This window comes from Rhineura floridana, chromosome 1, assembly GCF_030035675.1.
Source record: "Rhineura floridana isolate rRhiFlo1 chromosome 1, rRhiFlo1.hap2, whole genome shotgun sequence".
NCBI classification, from domain to species: Eukaryota; Metazoa; Chordata; class Lepidosauria; order Squamata; family Rhineuridae; genus Rhineura; species Rhineura floridana.
The window spans coordinates 45,174,455-45,186,571 of NC_084480.1; the positions used below are offsets into that span (position 1 = coordinate 45,174,455).

Here is a 12,117-nt window from a genome sequence, read left to right on the forward strand (position 1 = left end):
AAACTGTAGTAGGCTGAGATATGTTAAGTATGTTTGCACTACCAAATACATGTTGCAACTGCTTCCATCCATGTTCCTCACACAATAAAATTGTTAAGCTACAATGCCCTCTGGCTAAATATTTTGCAGGGAGCAGAACTTGCTAAAGGAGCAGCAGCACAACTCTCCCTGTTTTCAGAGGTAAAGATAGGTGTGACACAGAAAAGAGAACCTTTCAGTGGATTTCTCCGCTGCAGTGTGCCCGGCTTCTTCCCAGCTTCTGAATTTGAATAACAGCTTAATACATACCAGCAAATCAAAGATAGTTCAGTATTTAGTCTTGACCTTCTTCTGTGTCTCAGCTGGGCTGCCAACCTTTAAACAAATGTTAAAGTTCCATATGCACGGTCACCCATATATGCATATATTCTTATTTTAAAATGTTTGTTGTTAAAGTTGTGTTGGTGTTTCTGGGAGGGAAGGTTGTTGTGGTGGTGCCTGTAGCAAAACTCTGCAGCAAAATTACAGAAATGAATTATGGACTATTTGATCCTTAGAGGACAGGTACATCTTGATTGCATGTAGTGAGGACTCTTTCAGATTCACTCAGTAGCTTTCGTCATTCATGCCTGTCTTCCCCCTAACTCTTTTCACTAGGTTTTTCCCTTTGTCTCTTCTCTACTGATGAAACTGTTAAAATACAGATAAGTGATTTTTAAAAAACCCTACTCATTTTATCCACTGTGAAAGAACAGTAACTACAATATTGCTGTCTGCAACAACCGGCTGCTAGATTTTTTTCTTCTGTATAAGTTAGTACTGTATAGAGTGCAGTTTCATGAATAGACTGCTGCATACTCCCCACTGCCCTGAGCAGTGACAAGTTCCAAGGACAGCATGACTGGTGTTTGCTTTACTTTAAAGGAAAGAATGCTGGAAATCTAATGCGATGGCAAAAGCTTCATAGTTACAGCTCCCGTGTGAATCAGCCCTCTCTCTCTGCTTTGGTCTCTGTTTCCAAATTGTCGGAATTGGTGTTTCTGCAACCTTCCCCCACCCCGCATGAGCACACATGCATACACACACAAGCAGGGATCCTTGAGGGTGGTTTTTTTCTTTCAGTGTGGAGTTTGTTAATTTCAAATTCTGCAGTAAACTGACCTGATCCACATAACCTGGACTAATGCGCAGATTAAATCTTAGTTATCCCGCAGATTTTACACTACTTCAAAATGTAGCAGACGTTCCTTGGGGAAACATCAGTGTATGAGGTGGTCTGAGGCCTGCCTTTTAAATTCCCCATCTCCCCTCCCCCACACCTGAGTAATCAGTGCTGTAAGTGGCTAGAAACCCCATTTACTGCTGCATGAGCATGTTCAAAATAGGGTTAAAAGCCCTCCTAGCAGTGGTAGTGTTGTCTCCCAAATGGGTCCGTTGCCCGGTGCGCAGTACAGCCAAATGACCACACCCAGGTTGAAGGGTCCAACAAGCTTTATTTCGTTCTGGCCAGAAAGAGGTGCAACGTGATAATTCGCAAAACAAGCACACCCCTTATGGGGGTGCTACACTTTTATACATTGGAAGCAAAAATTCATGGCACATTCTAATTGGCCCCTTAGTGCCAACCTGACACCTTTCCATTGGTTGATCTTCTGACTATGCCCACCATCTCTTATGCACACGGCACATTAATTTCTCCACCCATATCTGCATTCCAAGTTAGCCGTTACAACAGCAGCTTCCATTTTACTGATAAGCTTCAGAAAGCATGTAACTTCTCTAGGCCTTATAAAATTCAGTTTCTTTTTTGTTTTTTTCTTAAAAAATGCTGGCCCTGAGTCATCAGTAGGTTGTAATGGCATGCCATCCCTTCCAGGGATATCGTTCAGGGGAAGAAAAAGACGGTTGCAATAGCTATTACTTGGAGTGGGGAGATGGGGAAAGGTTTATTTTAAAAGGTAGGCCTCAGACCACTGTGTAACACTGTAAATACATATGTATTCCTGCATGGGCTTTTTTTTAAAAAAACCAGATTAATGCAGTAGTGGGATGGCACGGACCGAGGAAAGATCACTTGCAAAAGTAATATGAACACTGTAACAGAAGAGTGAGTAGTAGAAGAATGACTGACAGCAGAGGAGCTGGACTGCTGGGTGGAGTCAGAGTGAGTGTCGGGTGGAGGATGTCTGAGAATTACCGCTGAAGAGTTCAGAAGAAAGCATGAGGGGTAATGAGATGAGGGGGGAAATGAAAGCAGAGGTAAAAGAGTAAGGATAGCTATGTAAAAGAGTAAGGACAGCCATGCTATCATGGGAGGGTAAAGTGTAACCGACAGTTGATAACCCCCAAGCTGTCTTCCCGTTCAAACAATCTGGATGCCTTTGGTGACAGTGCCCCTGGGTTAAAACTGCTGCTGGTGAATGCCAGGTCGGTGAATGGAAAATCGATGCTCATTCAGGATTTGATCCTCGATGAGCATGCTGACCTGGCCTGTATCACGGAAACCTGGTTGGATGAACTTGGGGGGGGTAATCACTCCCAGCTTTGTCCTCCCGGTTTCTCAGTTCAACACCAGCCGAGACCTGGGGGACGGGGAGGTGGGGTCGCAGCAGTCTACCGTGATACTATCCCCCTGACCAGGTGTCCTCTCCCGGAGTTCTCATGTTTCGAGTGTGTGTACCTGAAGTTAGGTGGTCTGGACAGAATAGGGATTCTGTTGGTGTACCGTCCACCCCGCTGCTCCACAGTCTCCTTACCTGAGCTAGCCGGGGTAGTCTCGGGGTTGGTATTGGAGTCCCCTCGGCTTGTGGTATTGGGTGACTTCAATATCCACGCTGAGACTGCTCTGTTGGGAGTGGCTCAGGACTTCATGGCCTCCATAACAACCATGGGTCTGTCCCAAGTAGTATCTGGCCCCACTCATATTGCTGGTCACACCCTCGACCTTGTTTTCTGTGTTGGTCAGGATGACGATGATCTGGGTGTGGAAGAACTTACGGTGGTTCCGTTGTCATGGTCAGATCACTACCTGGTTGGGTTTAGACTCACTGGGACTCAGAGGCTCTGCAGGGGTGGGGGACCGATTAGAATGGTCCGCCCCAAGAGGCTGATGGATCCAGATGGTTTCCTGATGGCTCTTGGAGATTTCCCTGTTGCCTTGGCAAGCGATCCTGTCGATGCCCTGGTTGATCTTTGGAATAGGGAAATGACCAGGGCGGTGGACACGATCACTCCCGAGCGTCCCCTCTTTCGGAGTCGAGCCAAAGTGGCTCCATGGTTTTCCAAGGAGCTGGTGGTGATGAAACGTGTCAGATGGGGACTAGAGCGACGTTGGCAGAAAACTCGGAGCGAATCTGACTGATCTTGGGCTAGAGCCTATTTGAAAGCCTACTCCGAGGCAGTACAGGCTAAGAAGAAATCTTTCTTCTCGGCCTCCATTGCGTCTGCTGGAAGCCGTCCAGTGGAACTGTTTCAAGTGGTTAGGGGGCTTTTAACTACCAGCCCCCGTGAAGGTAATTCTGACCACTCAGCAGTCCACTGTCAAGAATTTGCACGGCACTTTGCGGACAAAGTCGCTCAGATTCGCTGTGATTTGGACGCTAAAATTGATACAATCTCTGAGGATGTAACTTCGACGCCTGTTTGTCCAATTAAAATGGATTCCTTTCAACTTGTTCTACCCGAGGATGTGGACAAGATCCTTGGAGCGGTGTGTGCCACTACGTGTGTATTGGATCCTTGCCCTTCCTGGCTCATTAAAAGTACCAGAGGGGGACTAGTCGATTGGATCAGGGGAATAGTTAATGCCTCTTTACAACAAGGCAGAATTCCATCATGCTTAAAGGAGGCAGTTATAAGACCACTGCTGAAAAAGCCCTCCCTTGATCCCTCTTTATTGGGTAACTACCGGCCAGTCTCCAATATTCCATTTTTAAGCAAGATAATAGAATGTGTGGTGGTCACCCAACTCCAGAGATTCTTGGATGACACGGATTTTATTTAGTCTTAGTTTTTAATTTTAATGTTATAGTTAATTAATTGTAATTTTTATTAATTTTGTCTTAATCTGTTTTTAATGTGTTTTATACTTATATGTTGTACTCATATTTGCTGGTTTTAAATGTGTTTTTATCCTGTTGTACACCGCCCTGAGAGCCTGTTGCTATAGGGCGGTCTAAAAGTGCAATAAATAATAATAAATAATAATAAATCTGGTTTCAGACCTGGCTATGGGACAGAGACGGCTTTGGTCGCCTTGGTGGATGACCTACGCAGAGAACTGGACGGGGGGAGTGTGTCTCTGCTGGTTCTACTAGACCTCTCAGCGGCTTTCGATACCATCGATCATGGTATCCTTCTGGGCTGCGTTGCTGAGATGGGACTTGGGGGCACTGTTTTACAGTGGCTCCAGTCCTTCCTGGAGGATCGAACCCAGAAGGTGGTACTGGGGGACTCCTGCTCAACCCCTTGGCCATTGACCTATGGGGTCCCTCAGGGTTCTGTTTTGTCCCCCATGTTATTTAACATCTACATGAAACCGCTGGGAGAGGTTGTCCGGGGTTTTGGTATTTGGTGCCATCAGTATGCTGATGACACTCAACTCTATTTCTCTTTTCCACCTGAAGCCAAGGAAGCCGTACAGACCCTAAACCAGTTCCTGGCATCAGTGATGGACTGGATGACGGTAAACAAGTTGAGATTAAATCCTGACAAAACAGAGGTACTCCTGGTCAGTCGGAGGGCAGATCAGGGAATAGGGGTTCAACCGATACTGGATGGGGTCGCACTCCCCCTGAAGTCTCAGGTTCGCAGTTTGGGTGTACTCCTGGACTCAGCTTTGAATTTGGAGGCCCAGATTGCTGCAGTATCCAGGAGCGCAATTAAAACTGGTGCGCCAACTGCGCCCGTTCCTTGACCTGCCTGATCTGACCAGGGTGATGCATGCCTTGGTTACATCCCGTTTAGACTATTGTAACGTGCTCTATGTGGGGCTGCCTTTGAAGACTGTTTGGAAACTTAAACTGGTACAAAGAGCTGCAGCCAGAGTACTAACTGGAGCTGGTTACAGGGATCATACAACTCCCCTGTTACAACAGCTCCACTGGCTGCCAATTTGTTTCCGGTCTCAATTCAAAGTGCTGGTTTTGACCTACAAAGCCCTATACGGCTCAGGTCCAGACTATTTGACAGATCGTATCTCCCTACATGAACCTGCCCGGGACTTGAGATCTTTAGGTGAGGCCCTTCTTGTGCTTCCTACACCTTCGCAAGCATATTTGACGCGGACACGAGATAGGGCCTTTTCGGTGGTCGCCCCTAGGTTGTGGAACTCCCTCCCGAGTGAGGTACAATCAGCTCCCTCCTTGCCGTCTTTTCGGCGACAAGTAAAGACTGTTTTATTTCAGCGGGCATTTGGGACAGAGAATGATCAGGATTAATAATAATAATAATAATAATAATAATAATAATAATAATAATAATAATAATAATAATAATAATAATAATAATAATAATAATAATAATAATAATAAATTTAATTTCTTCGTCGCCTATCTGGCCAATGGCCACTCTAGGCGACTTACAAAATTATTAAAATACAATCAATAAAATACAGTAATACAATAAAAACAATAGATCTACAACAACAATATTAAAACTGGGTAGGAGGCATTACAATTATATCGATTAACCCTCCCCGGATACCCCGAAGGCCTGCTGAAAAAGCCAGGTCTTTAAGGCTTTCCGAAATACATTTAGGGAAGAGGCATGCCGGAGATCTTGTGGGAGGGAGTTTCAAAGAGTGGGGGCCGCCACTGAGAATGCCCTCTCTCTTGTACCCGCCAATCTGGTTAACGTCTTATCGGCTTGGTGATCATATTATATGGTTTTATTATTTTAAATTGTTCACTGTTTTAACCTATATGTTGTAGTTTTTAATTTCCCTTATAGTTTAATTCTTTTTTAATAATATATTTGTATGTTTTTAACGATGTTGTTTTTAGTTGTAAGCCGCTGTGAGTCCTATTGGAGAAGGGAGGGGTAAAATAAAGTTTATTATTATTATTATTATTATGTTCTGTTAGTATATAGGATATTCTGTTCTAGATATTAAGTTCCTGAAATTTTGTGGTAAAATTAAGTTTACTGTTTTAACTACCTGTGTTCTGTGCTAGGTGGATTCTAAGGTCAGTATATTACATCCTTATGTGTCTTGTGTGGATGTACTTAGTAAGCCTTTAGGAGGAGATGCCTTATGATCTTCTAACTCAGTAGGTGATGGCAGCAGGTATTGCGAGGACCACTAAGGGAGTTTGGACTTGGTGAACTACCTGCTTGAACTAGTGACTTCCAAGAGCCAGAGCCTTGTAGGGGAGGCCTATGTTACACACACTTTTTCCTTGAGAGAGTGTCTAATGACTTGCCTATTGCCAAATAAGAGATCTTTGTATAAAGAAACCATCTCCTAACAATGGTCTCCCATAAAAAGGCATCAACTGACGATTAAGGGCTATTAATCAGTGATCTGCCTAACAAACACAATCAGCAGACCAGTGGTACCAATATTCTGCTAATTCCTTCTTGCTTTATCCTTAAGTGAAATGGGAGGAATTCCTTTTAAGTACCTAAAAGACTTACTTCTTACCTTAACATCACTTGCTCCTCACTTGAGGCTGAATATTTTTGGAAAATGGTTCCGAGGTCCAAATGTGGCTTTCTATATTTAAACCTGTGAATAATGAATTAATTTACTAATTACTGCTTTAGCCCCACTGTAGTCTTCTCAGTGCCCTTATTTCCTCTGTCTCCCAAGGCCTTTCCATTCTTTCTCTCCTTAATTATAGATAGCGTCATCAGTGTACATTGCACCATCCATCTTAAAGAGGCATTACCAAAGTGGACACAATAATCCAGCTTTATCTTTACTAATGCTGAGCAACATGGAAGTATTTGATGCTTCTCTTAGTATAACCCTAGGTAGCCTGTGGCTCCTTCAATGCATACAGACATTGGAAAAAACAGCCCAGCTAGCCACCCACTCTGGATTGGTGATAATACTGTTAAGAGAACAAGAGATGAGACTAGATGGGGTAACAGACTCCTGTTATTGCAGGGGGAGTTCAATTTTTCTTTCTGATTTTTCTTAAAAATATACCTGTTCAATCATGCCACAGTCATATTTCAAAAATAGAAACTACATAAGCAAAACAACTACAAGCTTGTTCAAGGGATCTTTCTCGTGGTTTACTATCTGCTGCCAGTCAATAAGCTACTTCATTTGTCATCCTTCCATGCAAAGTCAGTAAACAGAGATGATGTTGGGATCAAACTGAGACTGCAGCTAGGATGGGGAAATAAATCTTTGTGAAAATGGGAGCTCATTTTACCATCACTGCATTCTGGTATCTGAGCTTGGTTTGAGGTGTACAGCATAGGTGGCAAGGCACAGCTGCTTTCTACTAAAGGTGAGTATAGGTCTATTCCTGAAGTACCTTAGGTTGGGAAACTATAGATAAATAGAATGTATATCTAAATGCTGTTGTCCACCAATTTGAGACTCTTGTGATTCATATTGCAGAACTCGCATGCAACTCTTGTGGAACTCCTTTCGCAGAGAGACTCGCCTAGCACCTATTCTATCATTTATGTATCAAGCAAAAACCTTCCTGTTTTACCAGACCATTTAAGGATGTTAGATTTCAGCCTATTTTTGATTAGGTTTTTTTTTAATGCAAATTGTGTTTTATATTCTTATTAGTGAAGGGTAACATATAAATTCTATAAATAAATAAATTAAATAATTGGGGTGGGATGAAGGTGCAGAAGGCTTCTCATTAGTATTTCTAATGCTTTGGTGACAGCGACTCAAGAATGCAGAAAAGAAAGACTTTGCCAAGAAATCTGATTTTTATTTTTGTTTTGTGTACACAAGTGTGAAAGTGTAACTCTGTTTCAGTGTTGCAGTAGTGCTTAGGATATTGCTGCAAAATCTTAGTATAAGGTTTTTTTTATAAAGTGTAGAACTAATTGACAATTGCAAAAATATGACATGGCTAGAGTCAGATTGCATTTACCTGAGTTACATTTTGATGTGTGAAGACTTAAATTGTGAAATAGCGAACTATTAAATAAAATATGCTACTTCCCACTAAAATAAGACGATATGGGAAATGTTGTTGTTGTTATGCGCCTCCAAGTCAACTATGACTTATGGCGACCCTATGAATCAGCGACCTCCAAGAGCATCTGTCATGAACCACCCTGTTCAGATCTTGTAAGTTCAGGTCTGTGGCTTCCTTTATGGAATCAAGTGTAAAACTGGATGCTGCCCTGGGCTCCTACTGGGGTGAAGGGCAGGATGTAAATCTAATAAATAAATAAATATTTAAAAGATGAGGCAAGACCCAGAAAATCACAGACCTGTCAGCCCAGCTTTTTCCCTGCATAACTGAATGGAGAATGTGCTAAAGTCTTTGAATTCTTAATTGCAATTGCAGTTCAGTTCAGTACAAGAACCCTGATGGGTAGCAACACTAGTCAGCCTTATAAGAAAAGGACTCTGTCTCTCCATGTTTTAAACTTTAAAAATTTAAAGGGTTGACAACTGGATAGGGAAAAACTGGGACCATTAATATTATAGTTTAGACCTTTAAATGTATAAATAAATGGCTTAAGCCACTTTGTACAAGAATCCTGTGAAGTAGGCTGTGGTCAATCTGCACTTGCCTTAGTGCCTAAACTATCCCACAAGCTTTGTTGCTGAGCAGAGATTTGGGCTAAGGGATTAATTCGCGTATAAGACACGTTATTTGATATTTCACTGCTTGACTATTCAACCATTTAAACCGGGGTTCACAAGCTGTGGTCTGTGAGCTTCATTCAGGTGATCTGTGGCATGTTTGTAAAAATACAGTTAAAAACCATAGAGCATCTAGCACAGCGCATTTCAATTGCTACAGCATACAGAAAAAGCTCCACCAAGATCCTTAGCAATTTTTCAGTGGTCTGTTGGGGGGCAGGGGATAATGTTTGGTAACTACTGTGCACAGTGCCAAATTGCTCCCACTCTGCTCCTCCCCAAGCACAAGCAACAAACTACAAGCCTTGGCTTATGATATCCAAACTGGTACTTTGTTTCTCTCTAAACAAGCCATCATTGGGAAGCCAGGAGCAAACCATAGCTTTGCATCTTGGCTTCTTTGGAGAGAATCCAGGCATGATATCACAGTAAGCCAAGCCTGCTGCTTATGTAGCTGAGGGAGCAATTCAGTAGTGTGCACAAGCTTGCTGCTTTTTCGTGATAAGCCATGGTTTGTGGCTGGTGGTATTGTATGAATGTGGCCCACGCGAAAAATATTCATTGATGGAGTTCTTTTAAAAAAATATTCAGTATCAAACAGCACTTTCTTATGTGACAAAAGAAAAAGAGTCACTGTATCACAACCAAAAGACACACTCATATACACCATCGAGCCACATACACCTGTCTCTCACTCACACACATACAAATAAAGGGAGGGAAGTAACAGAAGTAATGGGAGGGAAAGTCAAGAGTTTTTGTAGATTCAACTCCAAAATTTGCCATTGATGGAGTGTTAATAAATGTAACAGGCAATTGAGGGGGGATCAGCTGGCAGCTAAAAGGGATAAGTAAGCCTTTGGGAACTGAATCTACAAGGGGGTCCTTGGGTTGAAAGCCATATCATGAGGAGAGAAGAAGTTGGGTCAAAAATTGCCTAACTTTTGTAGCTTTTTGATAAGCTAGATTGCTTATCACAGGGACAAGATTATCTGATCCCTTGATATTTCTTCACATTTCTTACATTTTTTTTCTAGGCAGATGTAAGGTAGATACTTTATATATTTCTCAACAGCTATAAAACTAGATTATGAGATAATAGCTAAAGGAGGCAGTCATTGTGATCTACCATATGAAGTATTTGATGGGGGAAAAATAAATATTTTTCAGTAAATCACAGCTCATGATCCAAACCTGAACTATTGAAGGCTTCTAGGTTATTAAGAAAAGGGTTGAGAAACACATCTAACTAGGTTTCCCTCAGTGGAAGAAAATTACACTTGTATCATTGATAGCCAGTGGTAAAAGAGGTTGACAGATGGAGAAGGGGGAGGGTGCTGGTGCTGTATCAGTAGTGCCTCTATATTTAGATATGTCTCCCTTATCTGACTGTACAGCTGGCCACTCAATTTATTTTAAAGGACTTGTGCTTCCCTTTCCTGTGACTACTTTCCATGTGCTTCACAGCTATATCCCATTCCATACACACAAGCCTGTGGGGGGCAAGTACATTACTCACGCAAAGTGCAGTCCACAGGGGCCAATGGATGGAATATCCAAATGGCTTGTGTACAACCATATTGCGTCCAAATCAGATTCATCACTTTTACTTTCTGCCCTTCAGGGAGCAACCCATCTACAGCACCCGAGCTCATGTCTTCCAGATCGACCCTAACACAAAGAAGAACTGGGTTCCCACCAGCAAGCATGCTGTTACTGTGTCCTACTTCTATGACAGCACAAGAAATGTCTATAGGATAATCAGCTTGGATGGCTCAAAGGTAAGCTATTTGGCAGTTTAAGCTTAGATAAACTTAAGCTTAGATAAACTGTCCTCCCCCCCCCATTTAAACATAACTGAAAAGTGATCCAACATGATACCACCTCTTTTGGATCTTTACATACAATAAAATACTTTATTAACATTTGAAGTCTGAGAAACCGATAGCAGATGTTCAGGGGTTGTTTGCTTCCCTTGACCTGTGCCTGTCAATTCAGTATAGAGGAGGACAGAGGCTAAAATTCATGCTGCTTGAAGTATGTATCTTCAGTCCTAGGTAATAATGGTTGATATTTTGTTGAGTAGCTTTAGTTTGCTGTTAAATATTAACTCAACATAGAACCCATTTTCCAATAGAGAATCTAGACTTATTTTTCCTGTATGCTTAAATGTCAAAGCATTTCTACTAAACATAACACTACATACCCAAGGAATATTCTAATATTTGCATTTAATCAGTCTGTTCAACAGTCCATCCAGTTATTACATTTTATTGTTACCCTGGGCTTCTTTGGGAGGAAGGATTGGATATAAATTCTGTAAATAAATAAATGTATTGGAACGCTGTTAAGGTTAGATTTGGAGACTTCAAGTCTAAATTTGGATATAAACAGCTTGACTATGTAAAATATTTGTTGTAAAGTCATTTATAAAAGAAATGTCACTTTGACAAACTTGAGAATTTTTCCCATTTAGCCAGGGAGAAAGGAGAGTTTTGAGGTTGGATGGAGAGGAAGGAAGTTTGCAATTAGATGAATGTCAGTGTGAAAAGTGGCACCTGAATAGCAAATAAAAGGAAGGGGGATCTCTCATGAATTTGATATATTTGTAAATATGCACAATCTTTCTAAGCTCTTGGAATAGCAAGTTATAAGACAAAATAATGCCATTATTCCCAAATAGTACATTTTCTTTCCCTTTGATTCTTCTTTAAAATCCTAATCTGGTTGAAATAAATCTAATTGCTTAGGTCAGTTGGTTCATCATTGTATTTAGTTTGTATTCACCAAAACTCATCTTTTTTTACTAGACTGAGAAACCTGGAAAACAAACTCCAGCTTCATGTATATTTGTATATAATATTGTTTGTCATCTAAGTTCATGGTATAATATAAGCAAAAGAAAAAATGAGGCCCATGCCTCCAAGGAGTATACAATCTACATTTTGATAGTGGGAGAAACAATGTATGTATGTACTGCCTTCAAGTCGATTCCGACTTATAGCGACCCTGTGAACAGGGTTTTCATGAGGCTGAGAGGCAGTGACTGGCCCAAGATCACCCAGTGAGTTTAATGGCTTTGTGGGGATTCAAACCCTGGTTTCCCAGGTCGTAGTCCAACACCTTAACCACTACACCACACAATAGAGGAGGGATGTAAAACATCTGCATTGTTTGCTGTGGGGTGGGAATATTTTTTTAAATCTGCATATCGCTAATTGGTCTGCATTTTTTGAGACTAGGGTGTCTAAAGATGTGTTCATTTCATGATCTGCTGCTTAGAAAATCTAGCTTGCCTGGCTCCCAATACTGTGAGTAGTTTGTATTCTTGTAATATATCA

The 12,117-nt window shown here is 41.7% G+C and overlaps 1 protein-coding gene across 2 annotated transcripts in view; it reads left to right on the plus strand.

The window, feature by feature from the left end:
• The window catches only part of HOMER1 (homer scaffold protein 1), a 111,118-nt gene that overhangs the window by 36,863 nt on the left and 62,138 nt on the right, over positions 1 to 12,117 (plus strand). For both annotated transcript variants that reach the window (XM_061619879.1, XM_061619887.1), the window contains exon 2: positions 10,401 to 10,557. In XM_061619879.1, coding sequence (XP_061475863.1) covers positions 10,401 to 10,557 — 157 coding nt within the window. The remainder of the gene's footprint in view (positions 1 to 10,400; positions 10,558 to 12,117) is intronic.